Raw genomic sequence first — 22,440 nt, 5'->3', positions numbered from 1 at the left:
TCGTTCCTCAGCTCTCGGCGGGCGCTGCATGCAGCAGGCGCAGTGGCCTGAGTCGGGTGCCATCCCCAAGCTGGGCCCGCAGTTCCCCTCGCCGCAGCAGCGCACTGCGCAACCGCTCCCGTGCAGCCTCAATGCGCAGCTCCAGCTCCCGCAGTTCTGCTTGCAGCCTAGGCCCATTAGAGCAGAGCCATGGACGGTCCCCACCAGCCTCCCCAGGTTCCAGCAGGAAACGCACGCGCCGTTCCCTTTCCACGGCCCGGCGCACCCGCCTCCAGCGCCCCGCACCGTCAGCTGCAGGTTGCTCCTCCTTGGGGCCGCTAGGACGGAGAGGAGGAGGCAGTACAGCCTGTCTGCCCGCTAAGCCTGGGACCCCGCTCCGCCCCGCCCCGCCCCGCCCCGCGCTCACCTGCGCTCCTGCTCTACCCTCTCCTGTTGCCCCTCTGGTGGCCCTGTGTTGAGGGCTCGGTGGATCTTCTAGGGGCACAGACAGGTGTTTGGGTAGGCTCCTGAGGTGCCCTCCACCCCGCCCTACCTTGTCTTGCCTCCTCACCTGGCTCGTGTGAAGCCAATACTGCAGCTTATTGCCCCTGCGGATGCGCGGCAGCACCAGGCGGTAGAAGACGTGCTCACCCAGCGAGGTGAGAAGCGCGCTGCCCAGCCCGAGGCACAGCAGGACAAACAACCCTGACAAGTGGTAGACCCCCATCTGCAGCGTCTGTGAATGGCAAGAAAATCCCCACACAGCGTCGGGATGAGGACACCCCATCCCATCCAGCAGCTAGGGAGATCTCTTGAAGGAAGGGACGCTGGAGCTGGGGTTGTTTAGGGCGAGCAAGAATGCATGCAAGCATAGCCTGGGCTCCCCACCCTGTGTCTCGGGCGCCTGCCCACCTCCGTCACGGCGAACACCCGCTTCCCGCAAGGCACCATCTTGTACCACTTGTCGTGGAGCAGATCAATGAAGCCTGAGGACTTGTACCTACTGATGAACTCTGACAGGTTGGAGGTGAGCGGCGAATTTTGGGGCAGCCCTATGCCGTAGCCTGCGGAGATTGAGAGGGCTCCACTAAAGCTGCGGGCACCTACAGCTGCGATCCCCGGAGCCCCACCACGCACTCACCCTCGATCGCAAAGGGTTTGCCCACAGTGAGCAGCTTGCAGTCCGCATCTATGGACACCTCGTAATCCAGTAGCGACTTATCCATGATGAAGGCGTTGAGCTTGGGCGGGTCGCTCCTGTGGGGCAGGACCAGGCAAGGTCAATAGGGTCTGAGAAGCACTTGGCCCTCCGAAGTTGCACGGTACCCACAGACTCACGTGAGCATGGCCACTCCGTGTGGAGTGGTAGGTGCGCTGTGGCGACGCATGTGTGCGTGCATCTCGGGGAAGCTCGCCTTGATGTAGGCCTCCGCGCTGCTCTCCCACACGGTGCCAAAGCGGAAGCCTTGGGAAGGGTGGTGCAGCTGTAGGGGAGGCATGCTCAGCCTGCAGCCCACATCCCCACCAGGGCCTGCATGTGACCACCTGCAGGGACCTTGCACTGAGCTCAGATTCAGTAACCTGCAAATATTCTACTTGAGAACCCCAGAGATACCAGTTTCTTCTGCTCTTATCCCCCTGGCCCCCCTCCTGCCCCCAGTCCTCACCTGGCCACAGCCATCAACCACTTATGGTATCTAGAGCATTAGGCAGCACCCAGTTGCAAGGGACACAAGGCTGGGGGGGAGGGGGCGGTCAACAGGACATGAGCAGCTAGATCCCTAGGAGGGAAGTTGCTGTGGAAATACCACGAACTCCAGAAAACATAAAAGGGGGAAATAAATCCGAATGTGCTTCAGCCTGCCAACCCTGCAGTGGGATCTGGTGGTTTCCAGGCTGAAGGCTAATTGCTTAGGCCAGTCGTGGTGAATTCCAGCACTCAGGAAGCAGAGCCAGTCGGGTCTCTGTGAGTCTGAGGCCAACCTGGTCTACAAACTGAGCTAAGACATCTGTGCTTAAGAATGGGGGTGTGGGGGCTGGTGAGATGGCTCAGTGGGTAAGAGCACCCGACTGCTCTTCCAAAGGTCCAGAGATCAAATCCCAGCGTCTGAAGACAGCTACAGTGTACTTACATATAATCAATAAATAAATCTTTAAAAAAAAAAAAAAAAGAATGGGGGTGTGGCCGGGCAGTGGTGGCGCACGCCTTTAATCCCAGCACTTGGGAGGCAGAGGCAGGCAGATTTCTGAGTTTGAGGCCAGCCTGGTCTACAGAGCTACAGAGTGAGTTCCAGGACAGCCAGGACTACACAGACAGAGAAACCCTGTCTCAAAAAAAAAAAAAAAAAAAAAAAAAATGGGGGTGTGGAGCTGGGCGTGGTGGCGCATGCCTTTAATCCCAGCACTCGGGAGGCAGAGGCAGGCGGATTTCTGAGTTCGAGGCCAGCTTGGTCTACAAAGTGAGTTCTAGGACAGCCAGGATTATACAGAGAAATCCTGCCAAGAAAAACCAAAAAAAAAAAAAAAAAAGAATGGGGGTATGGTCATGATTGGAGCTGGGGGTGTGGCAAAAATAGAGAAGTTCTTGGGATGGGGCAGGGGCAGGGCTATGGTTTCATGCCAGCGCTTCACTTAAGTTAATGAGTCTCTCGATGAGAAGAGAATGGGTGGGAGATGGTACTGTCCACACTGAGCCGAGTGTCCACCCCGTCCTGACCATAGCTCTAAACCCTTAGGTTTCCCAGCCCTCACCTTGGGATCATGGATTCCAGACAGCTCCTCAAAGGTCTTGTCCCCAACCATAACAGCTGCCAGGTTGGCTGTGTAACTGGATAGCACCAGCAGGCAGAAGATTGCCCAGAGGTTCATGAGGAAGCGTCCGGTAGGACACTTGGGTGTCTTACTGGAGACAGTGCGTCCGAAGAGAATGGCGTAGCAGAGGTTGAGAGCAGAGGAGTAGGAGAAGACAGTACCACGGTTGCGGCCGCGTGGCGTGAGCCCGTAGGGACTCCGCCATTCGTACAGGGTAAGGAAGAGCGCTGTGAGGTGCAGGGCAGCAAACACGCCCACCCACATGGACCAGTGCAGGGGCCACATGAAAGCCCCGATGGGTGAGGCTGTATCTCGAGTGCGTACCATGATGCCCAGGCTGGTGGAGAAGAAAGGGCTGGTGAAATCCACCACCTGGGAGCGAGCCGAGTTGATACTGAAGCTGGTCACGGCCATGTGTGCCCGACCGGCCAGCAGGTCACCCACCAGGCCTGTCCAGCGTCCATCACGCAGGGCCCCGTACTTGCCATCCCCCACAATATAGAGCTCAAAGTCAAAGGCCAGATCCTCGGCCAGCCGCTCCAGCAGGTCAATGCAGTAGCCATAGCAGCATCTTCTCAGGGTGCGAGGCACGGAGCCATTCTCCAATGCAGTGAAGAGTGCGTCCAGCCTGGCCGAGTCATTGGTGCCTGGGTCTAGACACAGCTGCCCAGCCGGGCACTGCCCATCTTCATCAGATTCCCTGGTGAACACAAATGGGTGTTCCACCAGAGTTACCACTCGCAGTTTGGGCCGGGCCTGGGTGCCAGATGGAGATGGAACTCGGAGAGCAGCCGCCCCTGGCTGGAAGTCCAGCTGTCCATCCTGCCAGCTGCCTACTGTTGCCCAGGCTGGGGCACCCAGCGGGTCCCTGCGTAAGCTCCATACCTTGAAATGCCGAGACACATGCACCTGAGAGGAGCCTGCCACCCACACAGCCCCTGTGCGGCCCTGAAATGAGGTGTTGCCCAGAAACCTGGAATATAGAATATAAGAATTGTCTCAGCCGGGTGTGGTGGCACATGCCTTTAATTCCATCCAGCACTTGGGAGGCAGAGGCAGGTGGATTTCTGAGTTCGAGGCCAGCCTGGTCTACAAAGTGAGTTCCAGGACAGCCAGGGCTACAGAGAAACCCTGTCTCGAAAAACCAAAAAAAAAAAAAAAAAAGGATAAAAGAATTGTCTCAATTCTGAGAGAACTGCCCCTCCATTGATAAATACCTGCCTGGAACCCATGGGAGATCTAGTCTTGAGGATGGAGGGACAGCCATCCAACCCTCTAAGTTCTGTTCCTACTGGGACACCCACTCCCGATCACTCCATCACTCTCATGGCCTGACACACAGGACCCTGTCAGGCTCTGGGTCTGGACACCTTCCCCTAGGCTTTTCCCTACTCACCGAGCCAAGGTGCGTGCTGTTGACTCAGAGCTGCCCGTTTTCAGGTCCTCACAATTTACCACCCCTGGAAGCAGGGCCCGCTCTGGGTGCACGAGGGCCATGCTGCTGAGTGCCCGAGCCACAAGCTCCACCATGTCGTGGACGGCAGCTTCCAGGGAAGGCTGCCCGGTTTCCCCCAGCACCAGCACCCCTGGGGGCAGACCGGTTGTGGGCAGTGCCTCAGCAGGCAGTGGTGTGCCCAGCAGCCACTGGGGACCCGGTGGTGCCGCCTCTAGGACCTCATGTGCATGGGCAGTGCTGCAGCCCAGGAGGATGGCTGCAGACACGGGGGTTCCCCCTCCTTCCAGCGTCCCCAGGAGGGCCAGTGCAGCCCGAAGGCTGTCATTCCTGCTGTCCAGTCGGCTCAGGTCCAGCACAAACTTTGGAGCCTGGCTAGCATGGCTGGTCCAGAGTGTCACCAGGCCACTGGGATCCCGGACACGGCAGAGCACTAGAGCAATGTCCTCCCAGGCGTGTGCCCGTACCAGGGACACCAGCACATCCAGGATGGTCTCCAGGGGACTAGCCCAGTCCAGCTGCAGGTGGAACGGAGTCTGGGAAGAGGTGGTCCTGGTCAGGGCTGTCCACCTCTGTATCCACAGCTCCACCCACCCCACCCTGATAAGGAATCTACATTGTTCTTGAGAGCTGGGTGTTATCTTGTCTCACCTTTAGCTCACTGGTGTTCAGTGGCTCCCCAGTACCCTCCTTTTTTTTTTTTTTTTTTTAAGTATTATGTTGCTCAGGTTGGTCCTGAACTTGCTATGTAACTAAGTAACTATGTAACCTTGACCTGCTAGGTTCTTTTGCCTCTGCCTTCTGAATGTCAGGATGACAAGTGTGTCCGACTAACTACTTCCAGTTTATGCCATGCTGGGATTGGGATGCAGGCCTTCCACATGCTAGACATGCACTTTACCAAAGGAACGGTGAGCCCAGCCCTCCCTTATTTTACTTTATTTGAATATAGCAGTCTTCTCTATGCCAACCACCTCCTATGCATCCTTCAAAACCCAGCTCTGTTGGCTCTCCTTTATGGAGTCCTTGCTGCCATTTTTCAGGGAGAGCCTTGCACATCTCCAGAGCTTACTCCTCTTAAGTTCTGACCTAGCTCTGGCCACCTCCCCAGCAGTCCCCTTGGTAGTCAGCACATTCAGAAAGTTCTGGGGCTGGGGTTGGGTTGCATATTTGGAATACAAGACAGTCCAAGACACCTAAAAACCACAGGGTGCTGCCTGGCAGCACAAGTACTGAGGATGCCACAGCTCTGTGTAGGGAGGCCAGGCTAATCCCAGAGGAGACAAGACTGGCTCAAAAGCTGGCAGCACACACAGGTGCTGCTCACAGGTCAGGAAGCAGGGGTCATTGTCAGCTTGGGTCTGGAGTTTCCCACCAGACCCAGGAGGCCTTAGGGATACCAAGACATAGGTCATTAATGCTCCTCTGGGGCTAGGGTCTCCCTGAATGCAACCTCATGACAGGTTATGGAGGAAGACCTGAGGTCTCCTGTGTCCCAGGTCCCTGGGTGGGACCTTTTGCTGGCCTGCCTTGGTAACAACCCAGTTGGGTGTAATGTCACACACCTTTAATCCCAGTGCTAGGAAGACAGAGGCAGGTGGATCTCTGGGTTTAGGCAAGTCTGGTGAGAGACTGTCTTAAAACATCAGAGAGAGAGAGAGAGAGAGAGAGAGAGAGAGAGAGAGAGAGAGAGAGAGAGAGAGAGAGAGAGAGAGAGAGAGAGAGAGAGAGAGAGAGAGAGAAGACAGAGAGAGAGAAGACAGAGAGAGAGACAGAGACATACCAAGTACAGGGATGACTTGTTCTGCCCTGAAACTCAAGGCCACCACAAAGCTCTGAGTAAGGAGTTGTCTGGCTTTTAAGGAGGGAAAGGTGGGGTTTCTGGAAGGATTTCCCACACTGTCCAAGCCCAGGAAGAGGAGAGTGGCATACTGTTCTAGCCAAGGCATGTTAAGGCATCTTGAGAGGGAAGGGCTGGGACAGGGGTCCTTTCCATCTCCTGATTGGAGAAGTGTGGGGTTCCTTAGCTTCCCCGTCCCCCGCCCCCAGGGTTTCCCGCGCTCTCCGCGTACCGGGGCTCCGAGGGGCGCGCGCACCTCCCTCCGTAGGACGCTCAGCACCGGGGTCTCTGTGGCAGCTGCCAGGAACTGCAGTAGCCGTAGCTCAGGCCGCGCCTCGGGAAAGGTTATAGAGGCCACCACGCCGGGCGGTGCCAGAACCTGGCACAGACCTCGAGCCAGCGACGCGGGGTCCCGGGTTGGGGACGCGACGGCCACTAGCTCCAGACTCAGGTTGTGCGGCAGCCCCGGCGGAGGGGTGGCCAGGGCGGCTAGGACGCGGGCGCGGGCGGCGGGCGCCCGGGGTAGGAGCGCAGCCAGGCGCACGGAGGCCCCGGCGCGCGTGGGAACCCCGCAGGGCTGAGGGTGACCGCGCACCACCCAGGACCCTCGCGCCAGCGCCAGGGCCAGGCTGAGCCACAGCATCCGCACAGACTCCATCCCGATGGAAGTTACCACTGTGCTGTGCGAGGGGAAGGAGACACCCCAACCAGCCCCGCTCTTGTTCCTCCTGCCACAGAAGGAGGAGCTGGGCCACTGCCTAGGTTTACTGTGCCACGCAGGGCAGAGTTGGGTGATGCCTTCCACTGCCCAGACTGAAGCTCCCAGAGCAGTCTGTGGCCAGTACAACACTGTGTGCAGCCCGGGGGGAAGTGAGGCAGGCACATCTGATAGAAATCTGTAGGATAGATCTCCTGTCCTCCAACCCGGGCAACAATATTGAATCACAAACTTAAAAAGAAAGAAGAAGAAGAAAAAAAAGCACATGTATTTATATCTTGTGTTTGTTGGGGAAACACTCCCCACACGGGGACAGTTTTTGGAGATTTCTTCTCTCCTGTGGGTCTTGCTGATCAGATCGGGGCCATCAGACTTGACAGCAAACATCTTTACCCACTGAACCATCGTGTTTGGTTTTCGTTCTCTTTTTTTTTTTTCTCGAGACAGGGTTTCTCTGTGCAACCCTGGCTGTCCCGGAACTCACTCTATAGACCAGACTGGCTTCGAACTCAGAAATCCACCTGCCTCTGCCTCACAAGTGCTGGGATCAAAGGCGTGCGCCACCACCGCCGGCTTCTTTCTCTTTTAAAATATTTACCACCAACACCAACACCAACAAAAGTAGCAGCAGCATTCTTCTGAGACAGGGTTTTATTACATAGCCCTGACTGGTCTGAACTCCTTATTTAGACCAGGCTGACCCTGAACTCTTTAGAGAGAGCCATCGGTCTCTGCATCTGGAGGGCTGGGGTTGTGCGTGCACGAGCGTGCGCGCCCCCATGCCTGTGAAACCACTGCTCTCGAGATCACAGAGTTCCCTGGTGCTGGATATGAGCCACTCAGTGTTGCTAGGAACCAAATCGAGTTCTTTACAAAAGCAGTCTGAACCAACCATGGAGAAATCTTTCTGCTTTCCAGAACTCTTCTTCACCCTTCAAAACCCAGGATCAAATGTCCTGCTGAAAACCACGGCCACCCAGACCGTGCATCACATCCCTCTCATGTGCTCGACTTCCTACGGACTCATTTAGTGACCACTGCCCCTGTCAGTTCAGTGAGCACAAGGGCAGACGCTGCCCTCCTGGGTCTCAGGGCTTGCATTACAATAGGCACTCTATAACTGTTCTGGAACCTTCTACAGCTCCCAGTTGTCCAGGTCCCCCAACTCAACTGACTCAGGGTTCACTTGTAACGTGGCCTGTAGATCAGGGAACAGAGGCTTCCCCAGCCAGGAGGCTCCTGCTGGGAATTCTGAGGACTGTCCTCACAGACGCTCTGGAAGATGCTCTGGAAGATGTGGCATTCCCCCAAAATCCTGCACTGCAGATGCCTGCAGGGAACACTCAGCCCTGATGAATGAATGAATTTACACTTGGTCAGCTCCCCCCACCCCCAACCTCACTCTCCCTGCAAAGCAAAAAAACCAAACCAAAAAAACATCCATCAAGCAAATAAAGCCAGCAAGACGGACTGCACTTTGAGCCGGTTTTTAATGAGATGGCTTGGCTCAAGATGGCAGGCTGTCTAGGCACCTGGCCAGGGATCCAAAGGACATCAGGCTAGGGGTCCTTCAGGGTTCCAGTCTGGGGCTAGTCTGTCCTAGTTGCCATTGTCACCAACCACTTCAGAGATCCTCAGGGCGCTCTTCCTGAAGCCGAGATGTTGCCAGCCTTAGATCCCCTTCCTCTGACATCTCCTTTTTGTCCATACTGTCACCTGGCACTCTTTCAGCAGGTCACCAAACAGTCCTGGGTGCTGGCTCTATTCCACTCACTGGACATGAGACAGCTGGACTGCAGGCCTGTCAGGACTCACTATCACTCCTAACAGAAGGGCCGAGTGGCACCTTCCACTGCAGCTGAATGACAAGCAGTTCCTGTAAGGTCGTTTTGGGGAGTGGGAAAGCAAGTCTCACAAATGTGAATTTACCCCCACGAGTACTGTTCCAGACATTTCCTGCCATGGAACCCTTCAGTGGCCTCTGTTCTCAAGGTTCCTCCGTACTTGATGGCTGGACCACACAGCATCCACTTCCCTCCCACGGGGACTAGGGCTGTGCTGGTCTACACTGCCCGACTCCTGTCACCCGAGGAAGTCTATGGGGGCTTGGTGCAGGCTGCCCCATTGCTCAGGAGACTGGGGACTTAGATCTTGCTTGGCATTGAGCCAGCCTAGTATTTACATAGGCTGAATCCCCAGTCAGTAAGGGGAAGCTGAGGCAGACAAATGAGGGAATACAGCAAGGCTTAGTAAGGAGGCTGGGACAGATGAAGCAGATCTGCAGGGGGACCCTGCCTTCCAAGCCAGCCTGGGCTAGTGAGGTCCTGGCTTGGATGGGGGAAGTACAGGCAGTTGGTCTCAGTCCAGCCACAGCAGGTGGGGACCCAATATTTGGGTGGCAATTTATGGCTCCACACAACATCTGTCACTGTCCCTAGCCAGAATCTGAGTCATAATTAGGAGTATAATGAACACCCCAGTCTCAAGAGACCTCCAGAGGCCTTTGGTTGGGTGCTGGGGACCCATGGCTGGTGGAGTGCATACCTTCTTGTCTCTCTCCAGACCTTCCCTGAGGGAGCAGCAGGGGGCTGGGGGAGGGGCCAGGGTGGAAGGGAAGGAAAGTATGGGGAGGCCCTTGTCATAGGAGGCTTTGGCCCCCCAGGGTAGGCTCACATCCTGCCACCTGAGGGCACTGCTCTTCTGAGTTGCAGTGGTAACAGCTCTGATAAATCACAGATCTTCTGGATAGTTAAGCAGGGCTGTCAGTTGCAGGCAGCTTTCTGGAAGGTTCTGTTCGTATTTGGGCTGGATTTGAGGTAGCCCCAGGACACGATGTGGACACTGAGCTTTGGACAGCTGTGAAGGACTGATTGCTGCCTGATTGGCCCTCATGAATGGGGACTCTGCAGTCAGCCCCCCACTCACTGCACCCCATCCCCCAGGCCTGAGGCCTTTCAACCAAGCCCCAGCCCAGCCAGGGACAGAACAACCAAGGCGCACAATTTAAGAATTGTCCATCCTTTAGTCCATCCTTTGTTAAAACACTAGATCACAGCCCCGTGGCAAGTGTTTGTGTGGCAGCGGTCCGGCACATCTCACTTGGAGGGCCGTGTGATGATGCGCGTGGAGAAGTCGAACAGGTCCCTGTTGATCTTGCGCAGGCTACGCACCTCCTCCTCCAGATCAAACACACGTGCTGGCAGAATCTGGCTGCCTAGCATGTTCTGTGGAGAGAGGGGCCGTGGGTGGGGCTGTTCCTGTCCGCCTACCCTGGACCTGCCCAAAACCAGGACTAGCCCTGCTTACCTTCTCCAGGTAGCTGGACAACACTGCCTGCAGCTGTTCTAGACGCTCCAAGTAGCTAGGCTCTTTGCCCTGTAAAGTAGCATGGTCACCCCCGCTGTTCCCTGCCCTCAGAGGACCCAGCCTCCACCACAGGACCAGAGTCCAGGGCTGAGGGCCACGTGGGGACCTGTAAGATCCAGGCCAAGAAGACTGCAGAGCATAAGGCAGGTTGGGCCAATGCCCAGATCCAGCAGTAGGACTGCAGGGGTGGGGCATGACTGCTGAGCTTCTTGGACCCTAGACCCTCACCCTGTCTGTCACCTTCTGTGAAAGAGCCTGCCACTGTGGAGTGGCACAGACCTGGGTCAGAGCCCCAGGGGCAGCACTGAGGACACTGGGTAGAAGCCCCTTCCTGGTGAGGTGTCTCCTGACCTCAGGCTGCCCTGACTCTCTCTCTGACCACTCACTGAGAGCAATGTGACAAGTCAGCTGACCTTTTAGGCTGACACAGTGCACCTTCAGATAGGCATATGTTGTGGGGACGGATGGCAAGAGCAGCAGTGGGTGCCAGTGACCTGGGTAGCAAGGGTTCAGAAGCTGTTGATGCCAGACAGGCACACCAGCAGCAGCAGGAGGAACTCTTGAGTATGGATTGTTCTCGAAGAGTGGCTGTGGGTCCTACCTGCAGGTGGAGCCCTAGCTGCAGGCGCAGGCCCCCACCCTGGGCTTCATCTCCATGCTCAGCCCCCAGCAGGTGCTTGTTGAAGTGGGGCAGGGGCAGGCTGGGCCTGAATTCAGGGTTCAGCATGCTGGGTGGGGCCAGAATGATGGCTGCATTGGTCACTGGGCCTGAAGGACACAATAACACAACATCAGGGGCCTGGCTGGCAGGACAGGGCCCTGCCTTGTCCCTGTGTGGCCACGCTGGCCTTGGGCACACCTTTGAGGGTGACTGTGCGCAAGCACTGCTTGCTCTTTATGTCCCACAGCCGCACTGATTCATCGTGGGAGCCGGAGAGCAGAACACTGCCGTCTGTTGACACCGACAGGCATGTCACTTGGTTCCTGGGAGAGGAGGACGGGGGTTAGGTGCTTCACGGTGTGGGGACTGTGCTGACCCCAGCTCCTGAGGTGACTACCTGTGTCCTCTGAAGACCTTCCCTGTGTTCTGCTCAGGCTGGAAGCTGTGCTCCCTCAGTCCGGGCTGGGGTGGAGAGAGGTCGTTAAGTGCCTGGGATGTAGGGCAAAGGACTGTGGGCTCCCTCAGTCCCACAGGGCCACTCACCCAGCTGCACAGGTCCACCTGGAAGATGGAGCCATCACTGCCTCCACAGAATATGTGGTGCTCCGCCAGGTCCATGGTCACAGACGTGATGCCCATGTCAAACAAGACAGACAGCAGCAGGTCCCCCGAGGAGATGGCCCAGAGCTGCAGGAATGGGAAGCCTGGAGCTGTGGACATCCAGGCACACAGCCAAGTAGGGGGGCCAGGAGGCATGGGGGCCATCGCACCATCATGCCCATGCTACCAGCCTCTGAACCCCCACACCCAGCCAGGGAATATGTCTCCAATCCTGCCCTCAATCCCTGTGCTCCTGGGCAGAGAGAGGCAAGGGGTCTGTGAATCCCTAGCCAATCTGGTTTACACACCAAGTTCCAGGCAAGCTGTGGCCACACAATGAGACAGTCTCAAAAAACAAGCAAAAAACTGTCTAAAACTAGAAGATAAAAGAGGGCTGAGGCCAGGCTCAGGTAGAGCACTGGTCTAGCAGATGCAGGGCCTGGGTTCCATCTCTCACACTGTGCCAATAACAAACAAACAACTCTACACACTCAAGGGCATCTGGCCACTGAGGCGTGGACGAGTGGGAATTTCCAGCAGACAGGCTGGACAGTCCATCTCTGGGTGTCCTTGGTCGGGCATAGGGATTATGGGCTGTCTGGAGCCCAAACAGCCAAGGCAAGGGAGATGCCAGTCTCCCTCCCTCCTAGCTGAGATCCAGTGGCTGCCAGGAATTCATGGGCCGAGGCTGGGGATGCTACCTTCACGGTCTGGTCCAATGAAGCGGTGGCCACCCGGGCCATGGGGCCTCCGAAGCCGCAGTGCAGGTCTGTGATCGGGAGCGTGTGCTGGGACCAGACATGTCTTGGGGCAAGGATCCTGGATGGGTCTGCCTGTAGCACACTGGGCACACAACAGCAGTGAGGCCACGTGGAAAGCCCCTGGCCTGCCTCCCCAAGCCGCCAAGAATGGGATACCCCAGTAGTCCCCAGCCTATTGCCTGCCCTGAGACCTCCATACATAGCCTTTCTGGGTAGATCACTGGCACATGCCCTACCTGCAGAGGCTCCAGGCCAGCGCCAGGCAGTCCTTGCCCGCGGAGACAAAATGGCTGCCATCCCCTGTAAACTTCAGGCAGGCCACGTCCTGGTAGTGCCGGCTCAGGATGACCAGGAGGTTCCCGGTGCAGACCTGTGAGAGGCCGGGTGCCAATGCTCAGAGGCAACACAGAATATGCCAACCCATAAGAACCCCATCGGCCACAGGCCCTCATCACTGCGCAACTGGCCAGCTCTGGCTGTGTCCTCAGTGTCTGACAATAATGGGACTCCACCCTGTCCCCAGAAGAAGCCCCTGCTGGCTCGAAATGTGTGAGCCTCCAGCTCAGCACACAGAGGGGCAATGATGGCGGTGTCCTCCCACTACTTGGGAGGCTGAGGCCATGTGGGTTAAAATGGTGTCCCATGTCTAGTTTGCCACAGGGTCAGGGCCACTTGTAGAGGCAGGACGCAGGAAGTTTGACTGTGCGCACCCCATGCCGTCAAGGGGCGGGGCACTGGGCTATGAGAAGCTACAGGACCCCATTATGGGGGTGCAAAACTTCTGGAATTGGCTCAGGGTCCCCCCAGCCTGCATGGAGGCTGAGGACTACAGGTTCTCACTCTTGGTCAGCACAGACGCCGCTCGATGCTGCGGAAGAGCTAGCTAAGGCTGGCATCTAGACATCCCAACGGGCAACAGGGGGAGGCCTAGGGGCTGCAGAAGGGACAGTGTGGTAAGCCCAGGCCTGCATTGGGGAAAGGTTGGGTTCTAGGCCCAGGGGGGGTGAGTTTCTGTTGGGTGTCTGGGTTGACTAAGGGTGGGGAAAGACAACATGGCTACCTACACGCTTACATCTCCAAGGAAGTGTGGGCCACAATTGTCAGCAGAACCTTAGGCCCAAGAGGCTCCTGGGTGCCACACAGATGCTGAGACTTACGGGTCCTTTGTGAGCACCCCACCCCAGAGAAAGGGACAATTCCCATATCAGCCTTAGCCCAAGAACCTGTGAGCTGGGCAGTACCCCTTGGTGGCCATCAGAAATCTTTATAGAGACACACGGTGGAGCAGAAGCCAGCCAGCCTTTCATCAAGAGGAGGCACCAAGCTAGACAAGAGTCACCTGGAGAAGGAACCTCAAGTGAGAAACTGCTGCCACCAGGCCGTCCTGTGGGCCAGTGTCTTAATTAAATGTTTAACCTGGGCACTCCACCTATGAATGGTACCAGCCTGGGAAGGTTGTCCTGGGTCACATAAGAAAGTAAGCTGGGAGCCGGGCGGTGGTGGCGCACGCCTTTTTTTTTTTTTTTTTTTTTAAAAGATTTATTTATTTATTATATGTAAGTACACTATAGCTGTCTTCAGACACTCCAGAAGAGGGCGCCAGATCTTGTTACGGATGGTTGTGAGCCACCATGTGGTTGCTGGGATTAGAACTCTGGACCTTCAGAAGAGCAGTCGGGTGCTCTTACCCACTGAGCCATCTCACCAGCCCCTGGCGCACGCCTTTAATCCTAGCACTTGCGAGGCAGAGGCAGGCAAATTTCTGAGTTTGAGGCTAGCCTGGTCTACAGAGCGAGTTCCAGTCTCGAAAAACCAAAAAAAAAAAAAAAAAAAAAAAGTAAGCTGGGGCTGGAGAGATAGTTCAGTGGTTAGAGCACTGGCTGTGCTTCCAGAGAACCTGGGTTTGATTCCCAGCACCCACAAGGAGGGTCACATCCACCAGGGAAGCCTACACCTCTGGCTTCCAAAGGCACCAGACACACTCGCAAGCAAATACTCATATACAATAAAAAAAAAAGTCTGCTTTAAAAGGTCGAGAGATATCACAGGGCTCCCAATGGAGAAGCTAGAGAAAGTACCCAAGGAGCTAAAGGGATCTGCAACCCTATTGTCGGAACAACATGATGTACTTACCAGAACCCCGGAGCTCTTGTCTCTAGCTGCATATGTATCGAAAGATGGCCTAGTCGGCCATCACTGGAAAGAGAGGCCCATTGGACTTGCAAACTTTATATGCCCCAATATAGGGGAATGCCAGGGCCAAAAGAATGGGAATGGGTGGGTAGGGAAGTGGGGGGCGCTATAGGGGACTTTTGGGATAGCATTGGAAATGTAACTGAGGAAAATATGTAATAAAAATATTAAAAATTAAAAAAAAATAATAAAAAAAAAATAAAAGGTCAAGAGAGGCAGGGCAGCAGTAGCACACATCTTTAGCTGCAGACTCCAGAGGTGTAGGCGGAGGCGGAGGCAGAGGGATCCCTTAGTTCTAGGCCAGCCTGGTCTACTGATCAAGTTCCAGGACAGCCAGGGCTAAACAGAGAAACCCTGTCTCAAAAAGACCAAAAACAAAAGAGTTTAAAGAGTGCTTTAAAAGGTTGAGACGGCAAGTGTTGAGTCCCTGTCCAACATGCTCGGTGCTGGGCTCCACCCCAGCACTGGGGAGGTGGTACCAGGTGGGTCTGGAAGTCAAGGGTTACATAATGAGGTCAAGACCAGCCTGGCCACATAAGACTGACAATGAAAATCAAAGGACATGTAGTTGCCACTTCAATGTGAAGATCCAGCTTCCGATCTCCAGTCTACAGTGATTGACTATGGCATTCTGAGAATTCTTGGAAACTGGAGACAGTGGGGTCCTGTCCTATACAAGATGGAAGGCAAGGACCAACCACTGAAGGTTCCCTGCTGCCTACATGCAAATACTCCCATGCAAAGCATGTACATATGCACACAATAAAGGGGACGTCTCAGACACGGGGCCCTCAGTACACAGCAGCACAAGCCACACTGTGGGGCCGTGAAACCTTGGCTTTGGTTTTCCTCTCTGCCCAAGCCAGCTTCAGCATCATGGGCTGAGAATGCCATGCAGGTCCTGGCATGGTTTGGAGGAAGATGAAGCCAGGAGGAGCAGAAACATGGCTGAGCTCAGCTCTGTGCTGCTGGCACCTTCCCTCCACATAAGGCCAAGTCAGGACAGCTTGGACCCTTCAGTTCTCCAGGGTTACTAACTAGTCCCGACACAGAGGCAGGCAGCTGGGGCCAGCAGAAGGACCTCTGGCTCCGTGGGAAGCAGGGTGCTGGTACCTTTGTGCCTGACTGTGAGACAAGGGGGTCTGGCTATCACGGGGCTTGTGGTAAGCTTTACTTTATTTTTTTTGAAAGTTTACTTATTCATTTTATATATTTGAGTACACTGTGGCTGTCTTCAGATACCAGAAGACGGCACTGGATTACAGATGGTTGTGAGACACTGTGGTTGCTGGGAATTGAACTCAGGACCTCTTGAAGAGCAGTCGGTGCTCTTAACCACTGAATCATCTCTCAGGACCCTGGATAGTTTTATATTAAATTTCCTTTTTTTTCTTTCTGGTTTTTAGAGACAGGGTTTCTTTGTGTACACCCGGCTGTCCTGGAACTCACTTTGTAGACCAGGCTGGCCTCAAACTAAGAAATTCGCCTGCCTCTGCCTCTCAAGGACTGAGATTAATGGCGTGCGCCACCACTGCCAGGCTTTAAATTTTTTTGAAGGTCTAGGGGTACTCTCAGAGGTCAGATTTGAAGGTGCTTAATTCCCTGGAGCTACAGACAGTTGTGAGCTGCCATGTGAGTGCTGGGAACTAAACCTGGATCCCCTGAAAGAACAGCCAAGGTTCTTAACTGCTGAGCCATCTCTCTCATTCAGTAGACAGTTTTCTTTCTTTTTCAGGTTTATTTCCTTTATGAGTATTTTGCCTGCATGCCTGTATGTGCATGCAGCGGGCAGTCTGGTGCCTACTGAGATGAAAAGAGGTGTCAAGTTCTCTAGAACTGAAGTTATGGATGGCTGTGAGCCAGTCTGTGGGTGCTGGGAATTGAACCCAGGTCCTCTGCAAGAGCAACAAGTATAGTCAATCACGGGAGCATTTCTCTTTGCTGCTGACTGTGGATGTTAACTGACTTTCTGCTTCCTGCCCTGACTTCCCTCATATAAACCGCAAGCGTAAATAAATGCTTTCCTCCTCCTCTGCACTGCTTCTGGTCCCTGCCTCCTCCTCCTCTGCACTGCTTCTGGTCCCTGCCTCCTCCTCCTCTGTACTGCTTCTGGTCCCTGCCTCCTCCTCCTCTGTCCTGATTCTGGTCACTGCCCTTTTCTAAGTTCCTTTCCTGGTTGCTCACGACAGCACTAGAGCCACCAGCAGGCTGAACACTGTCCTGTATTTCAGTCACAAATGAGGACCCTATAGACATGGTCACATTTTTGTTTTCAGAAGTCATGGGTAAGATCTCCAAGACCACCTGCCTACCTCAGGTAAAACTGGACACCAACCAGCATTACAGCATTCCCAAGTGACACATACATGTGACAAGCTGTTCTCACCTCCCACAGGTAGATGCTCTCTGCAATTCCTGCCAGGACATACAAGCCATTAGGTGCTGTGGTCAGACAGGTGACAGGCCCAGGACACATGATTTTCTGTTGGAGCTGATCCTAGGGACACAGGATACAAGACAAGCTATGTGAGTATTAGAACGGAGGCAACGGTAGGGAAAAGTTTTTAGTACAGAGAGCAAGAGTAAGTGGGTTGGGGAGACATACTGCTCAAGTGAGGGGTTGGAGGTGCGGCTCAGGGTTAGAACCACTGCCTAGAACCTCTCAGTGAAGGGCAGGGTCAGGGCTCAGCAGTAGGGATCCTACCGGACAAGAAGGAAGCTCTGTGTTCCAGAAACATCAGAACCAGTAAGACCCCAGGCCTCAGTCAGTCCTGACTGTGAAGACTCTTTACGAGGGTAACAAAAGGGCGGGCCGTCGGTCTCTGTCTTCCTGCGGCTCCTCAAGATCTCTGATCTGCCATGCCGTCCAAAAGCATGACCTCTAACGGACCCCATTTTCCCTTCTGTATCAAAATTAGCGCCCCTAACACTATAAAGCGTGCAAAAGCGGATTCGCCATCGATCTTCATCTGAGCATGCGCGCCTTAGCGCCCTCCCCCTAGGAGGAAACCCCTCGGCCTCCGAATACGTCCTGTCAGGCAGCCACCCCAGGGTCGCCGGGACCCCAACCCTGGCGGCGCCCCAGGACTCTCGGCTGTCCCGCGGACACTGAGGCCCCGCACCTTACGCTGCAGCTCCCAGGCGCAAATGTAGTTCTTGCCCTGCTGCGCCGCCAGCAGGTACTCGCCATTGAGTAGCGCCAGGCCTCGCAGCCCTGCTTGGCCGCCTCGGTAGGTGAGCAGGTTGGCGCCCGAATGAAGCTCCCACACCACGCAGCTCCAGAGCTGCGCCGCAGAGTCAGTACACACCACCACTTCCATGGGCGCCGCCATCTTGCTCTGCCAGTCCCGCCCCCGAATCCCATCATCCTTAGCGAGACTGTCAAGATGGCTCCTGGCCGACGAGAACGGTCATAGCGCCTCCTAGAGGCCAAACTGGAAAGTCTACGCATGCGCGGTAGCTTCACCAAGCCGAGGAGGCAGATTGCCTGGTGCTTTACCGGCTCCAGGAGCCCTAACGTGAGCATGCGTACAAAGTTCGAGGCTCTGGGGCGGAGCTAGCAGCCGGTGAGAGGGCGGAGCCGAACGACCTGCACATGCGTACAAGCCAGTGCGTGAAAGGCGTAACGCTAGACCTAGCCATGCAGGTTATAGAACACGGGCGAGCTCCTTCGTGGGCGGGGCGGGGCGGGGCAAGGTGGTGGTGGGGGAACTGAATTCCTGCACATGCGTAGAAGACTGGGGGTGCCTTGCCGCTCAGCACCGTATTATCTCTGTTTAGTGGAAGGTATTCTTGCTACCTGTTTGCTGGGTTTGTCTTTTTTCTTTTCTTTCTTTCCTTCTTTTTTTCTTTCTTTCCGAGACAGTGTCTCTTTATGTGCTGGGTGGCCTTGAGCCTCCACCACCGGCGATTTTCATTGGATAGTTTCTGCTAGGTTTGACTCAAATGATCTAAACTTTCAGAGTATTTTGTTTTCTTTTCTTTTTTTTTGGTTTTTGAGACAGGGTTTCTCTGTGTAGCCCTGGCTGTCCTGGAACTCTCTTTGTAGACCAGGCTGGCCTCGAACTCAGAAATCCGTCTGCCTCTGCCTCCCAAGTGCTGGGATTAAAGGCGTGCGCCACCACGCCCGGCTGTATTCGGACTCTTGGCAATTAATCCTGCCTCAGATGACACACCTTTTTCTTTTCTTTCTTTCTTTCTTTCTTCTTCTTCTTCTTCTTCTTCTTCTTCTTCTTCTTCTTCTTCTTCTTCTTTCTTCTTTCTTCTTCTTCTTTCTTCTTCTTCTTCTTTCTTCTTCTTTCTTCTTCTTCTTTCTTCTTTCTTCTTCTTCTTCTTCTGATATTTACTTTATTTACATTTCAAATATTGTCCCCTTTCCTGGCTTTCCCTCCGAAACCAGTTTACTTCTTAAGCCTTGTTTTATAGCAAAAATATAAAGCACTGACTTTTATACTTTATTTAGACCAAATGAAGTTAGTGACTTACTGCATGTAAAATCAGGCTACATACTCATCAAGGATAATACGTCTGGCTGAGGCGAATTGGTGATTAAACTCTTACCAATCGACCCACGCCCTTTATGGATTTGCCGCCTCTTTGGCCTTTCCTCTTTCGAGCCATAAATTTCAAATTTGTATTCGGTTCACTCCGTGTAGACCCAAAAGGTCAATCTCTAGCCAAGCAACCTTTAGCCTCGGGTCACAGCTGCTGGTCATAGGCCAGGTCTAAAACCAAGTGTCCCCTCCCTCCCTCCATGTGCTGTTAGCAAAGGATGCAAGTGTGGAATCCCACAGCTGGGAATGTGGCCGCCAGAGCGCTGCGCCTGCCGTGGCGGCAGGGCTGGACGCAGGGTGGGATGGTGAGCTGGGTCTAACAGCAGCTGTTGGACCTGTGAAGGGAGCAAGGTTGCATTGGGGTGCAAGCATTGGACTCGGCGACCCTGCGACCTCAGACCTCAGGCCAGAAAGAGAGGAAACGAGTCCGAGAGAGGCGTGCCACCCAATGTGGCCACAAGATGGCAGGCACGAGCTGCGGGGGAACAGGGAGGACACGGGAGGTGATTCTCAAGAGAAGGCACCACTTTGAGCAAGAAACTCAGGAACAAGATGCTGTCCAGAGGCACAGAAACAGGTCTGGCGGAGGATGGAGAATGTAGAGCTGCATTTGAGAACGTTGGAGGGGACAGTCATGTGTCACTTCTTTATGGGAGAGAGGAAATTCATTCCCCAAGACTTAAGCTCAGGTTGTTCTTAAACACCAGATATTCCTCCCTCAACTGCCTATGAGCTAGGATGCAGCTACTTTTAATGCTTAAGTGTGACTAAGAAGAGAAATGAGAGGTTTTCAAGCAGGCTCAGTGGGTAAGGACACTTGCTATTCTTGCAGGATACCTGGGTTCAGTTCCCAGCACCTTCTCCAGGGTGGTTCACAGTCACCTGTAACTCCAGCTCCAGGGATCCAACACCTTTGGCACTCAGGGGGACCTGCATGCCAGTGAATGTACCCCCCCCCAGATACATACATATTTAATTTAAAAAACAATGAAACAAGAAACAGATGGCTCGCCAGGCGTGGTGGCGCACGCCTTTAATCCCAGCACTCGGGAGGCAGAGGCAGGCGGATTTCTGAGTTCGAGGCCAGCTTGGTCTACAAAGTGAGCGCCAGGACAGCCAGAGCTATAAAGAGAAACCCTGTCTCGAAAAACCAAAAAAAAAAAAAAAGAAAAAAGAAACAGATGGCTCAGTCGGGCAGCAGTGGTGGCGCACGCCTTTAATCCCAGCACTCGGGAGGCAGGGACAGGCGGATTTCTGAGTTCGAAGCCAGCCTGGGCTACAAAGTGAGTTCCAGGACAGCCAGGGCTACACAGAGAAACCCTGCCTCAAAAAAAAAAATAAATAAATAAATAAATAAATAAAAGAAAGATAGAAGACAATCTATCTTCTTTGGGTCCTCAGCACGGGGGTCAGGTATGTGTGTCAAAGGCCAACTTGGGAGCTTGAACTTGGGTGCAAAGTTCCACTTGTCAGGTCTGAATGGTGGGTGAGCTCCTTGTAGGATTCCAGACCACTGGTTCCTTGCCTCCCCCCACCCCCCAACAACCTGTGGCTGATGGGCTCATGTGCTTCAGGCCCCAGGTACATCTGTATCTGACCTGAAGCTTTCTCAGCCTCCATTCTAGGGTGCTGGGCAGGGACAGCAGCTGGGGCAGGCTCCCCTGCAGCAGGCCAGCCCTTGAGGCTTGGTCACGTTCCTTCCCTGGGGGTGGGTGGCCAGGCAGACTCTGAGGTTAGAGGTCAGCCCGCCCCCAGCCCAGCCCCTGCAATGAGGATAGTCCAGTTGTGTAGGCTGTAAGAACAAAAGCCACACTTGGGCGTTCGAGACCACCCAGTTGCCAGACCTCTGAGAAAATGGAAGGAACCACCAATGATTGAGGGAGCCACATCAGGGGAAACTGAGGCACAAACATACTTATTCCCCGTACAGTAGCCCCAATGTCTCCGTTCTGTCAGTGCCTAACCATCCCCCCATGGATGGCCCATCATCTGGGGACTCCTTGGGGGGGGGAAGGATGATAGTGGATCCCCCCCCAGGAGGGAGGGAGGGAAAGGATGATACTGGATGTCCCCCAGGAGGAGGGAGGTCCAACTGACCTCCCTGGAATTTTGTTCTGCCGGTCTGAGTAGTTTCGGATCCCTGGGTGGGATGTGCTACAGGGCTCTGAGGCATCTCAGAGCTGTGCAGCCTCAGGGCCACTCAAGTTCCCTCTCTGATGCTCTTTGACCAAGGAGAGAAAACAGCAGGACCAGCTAAGCCAATTTTCCTGAAAGATGCCTTCCTTTTAAAAATAAATAAACAAATAAACAGCTGGCCCTTATCCTTCACCTGGGTATCAGGGGCAGGTGGATGGCATCCTTCCTCAGGAACAGGGTATAAAATGCTGGTTTGAGGGGGTAGTAGGAGCCAGCCAGCAGCTATTTTCCTCAATTCTGTCAGCAACCTGAGGAGGGACTAGCCTGGGCCAGCCTCAGTCAGAGCAGGCAGGATGAGCATCGGGTGGGCCAGGTCTGGACCTGTCCACCAGGCCGCATCTGCCTTGAGTCATGCAGTCTCCCGAGTCCCCTGCGTGAGGTCACTGCCCGCCCGTCAAGGTGTGCCCAGGGACCCTCTCCCTGGTGCCCACTGAGGCACATCACAACTGGAAGTGGCCAAGCCGGGTGTGGTAGCACACACCTTTGATTCTAGTTCTCTGGAGGCTGAGGCACTCGTGAGCCAGGAGGCAAGTAGGTGGCCTGCTCTCCTGGAGGTTACCAGGAGCTTTGGTCCCTGGATGATGGGAAGTGGTGGCGGTGGTGGTTGGTGGCGAGCCCTGGGGAGTTAGTTGGCTTTAGAGGGCTCCACCTGGTTGTGTGTGTGTGTGTGTGGGGGGGGGGGGGTGGAGGTGTGAGTGTCACATGTAACTAGCCCAGGGGACAGAGATGGGATGATGTTGTCTCAGCATGAGCTGAGGGTAGGGCTAGAAAGGAATGGCTCACAGACAGGAGGCCGACGGGGAAGGCATGCAGGGGAACAGCCTGTGCAAAGGTCCTGAGACAGGCCATGCATGTGGCTCCCTGCTTTAGTTCCAGTTCCTGGGAGGCAGAGGCATTGCCCATCTCTGTGCTTTGAGTTTTGGGCCAGCCAAGGTTTTGTAATGAGACCCCGTCCCAAGAGAATATCGTCAGCATAGACTGTATGAAATTCTCAGATAGTAAAGTTGTTTGTTTGGTTTTTGTTCTGTTTTTCTTTTAAGCATGAAAGGAAACAGTAGCTAGACAGGAACCCCACCCTCTCCATGATCTGAGTTCAGTCCCTGAGACCGACGGGGTGGAAGGGGAAAACCTTGCACACAGCACCCACCCACCGTCCACGGGGCAACCTTGCACCCAGCACCCATACAGACATGAAGTGAAAGGAGAAAGCAAGTAGCAGGCAGGGCCTCCTCCACACAAACCAGGTGCTTCCTAAGTCTCGCCAACTACTCCTGTCCCCAGACATCCATTCCTAGTATGTCCTGTGGGG

The 22,440-nt window shown here is 54.7% G+C and overlaps 2 protein-coding genes across 2 annotated transcripts; both read right to left on the bottom strand.

Annotated features, from left to right (window-relative positions):
- Positions 1-7: 7 nt before the first annotated feature.
- On the bottom strand, positions 8-6,741 carry Grin3b (glutamate ionotropic receptor NMDA type subunit 3B). Its single transcript, XM_021174796.2, has 9 exons — positions 6,316-6,741; positions 4,187-4,779; positions 2,731-3,763; positions 1,318-1,463; positions 1,121-1,236; positions 892-1,043; positions 551-715; positions 407-474; positions 8-317 (listed from the first exon to the last, which is right to left on the bottom strand). The coding sequence occupies exons 1-9, from the start codon at positions 6,739-6,741 to the stop codon at positions 8-10; spliced, it is 3,009 nt and encodes a 1,002-aa protein (XP_021030455.1).
- A 1,531-nt stretch (positions 6,742-8,272) lies between these two features.
- On the bottom strand, positions 8,273-17,749 carry Wdr18 (WD repeat domain 18). Its single transcript, XM_021175036.2, has 10 exons — positions 17,505-17,749; positions 16,769-16,879; positions 12,426-12,559; positions 12,130-12,271; positions 11,372-11,515; positions 11,226-11,290; positions 11,027-11,151; positions 10,769-10,935; positions 10,108-10,176; positions 8,273-10,025 (listed from the first exon to the last, which is right to left on the bottom strand). The coding sequence occupies exons 1-10, from the start codon at positions 17,712-17,714 to the stop codon at positions 9,897-9,899; spliced, it is 1,296 nt and encodes a 431-aa protein (XP_021030695.1). The 5' UTR covers positions 17,715-17,749; the 3' UTR covers positions 8,273-9,896.
- Positions 17,750-22,440: the final 4,691 nt, after the last annotated feature.

The sequence above is a fragment of the Mus caroli genome, unplaced genomic scaffold (genome assembly GCF_978045245.1).
Source record: "Mus caroli unplaced genomic scaffold, Mus_caroli_1 scaffold_9, whole genome shotgun sequence".
NCBI classification, from domain to species: domain Eukaryota; kingdom Metazoa; phylum Chordata; class Mammalia; order Rodentia; family Muridae; genus Mus; species Mus caroli.
Note: the sequence above shows the minus strand (reverse complement) of the source record. Positions and strands in the feature narration are given on the sequence as shown.

Coding starts and splice junctions, on each gene's coding strand:
- Grin3b (XM_021174796.2), bottom strand. CDS start 6,741: ATGGAGTCTGTGCGGATGCTGTGGCTCAGCCTGGCCCTGGCGCTGGCG. Junction 1,464..2,730: donor CTGGAATCCATGATCCCAAG/GTGAGGGCTGGG, acceptor CCTCCCCTACAG/CTGCACCACCCTTCCCAAGG. Junction 1,044..1,120: donor CAAACCCTTTGCGATCGAGG/GTGAGTGCGTGG, acceptor CAATCTCCGCAG/GCTACGGCATAGGGCTGCCC.
- Wdr18 (XM_021175036.2), bottom strand. CDS start 17,714: ATGGCGGCGCCCATGGAAGTGGTGGTGTGTACTGACTCTGCGGCGCAG. Junction 11,152..11,225: donor AAGGTCTTCAGAGGACACAG/GTAGTCACCTCA, acceptor CTCCTCTCCCAG/GAACCAAGTGACATGCCTGT. Junction 10,026..10,107: donor TGTCCAGCTACCTGGAGAAG/GTAAGCAGGGCT, acceptor CTCTCTCCACAG/AACATGCTAGGCAGCCAGAT.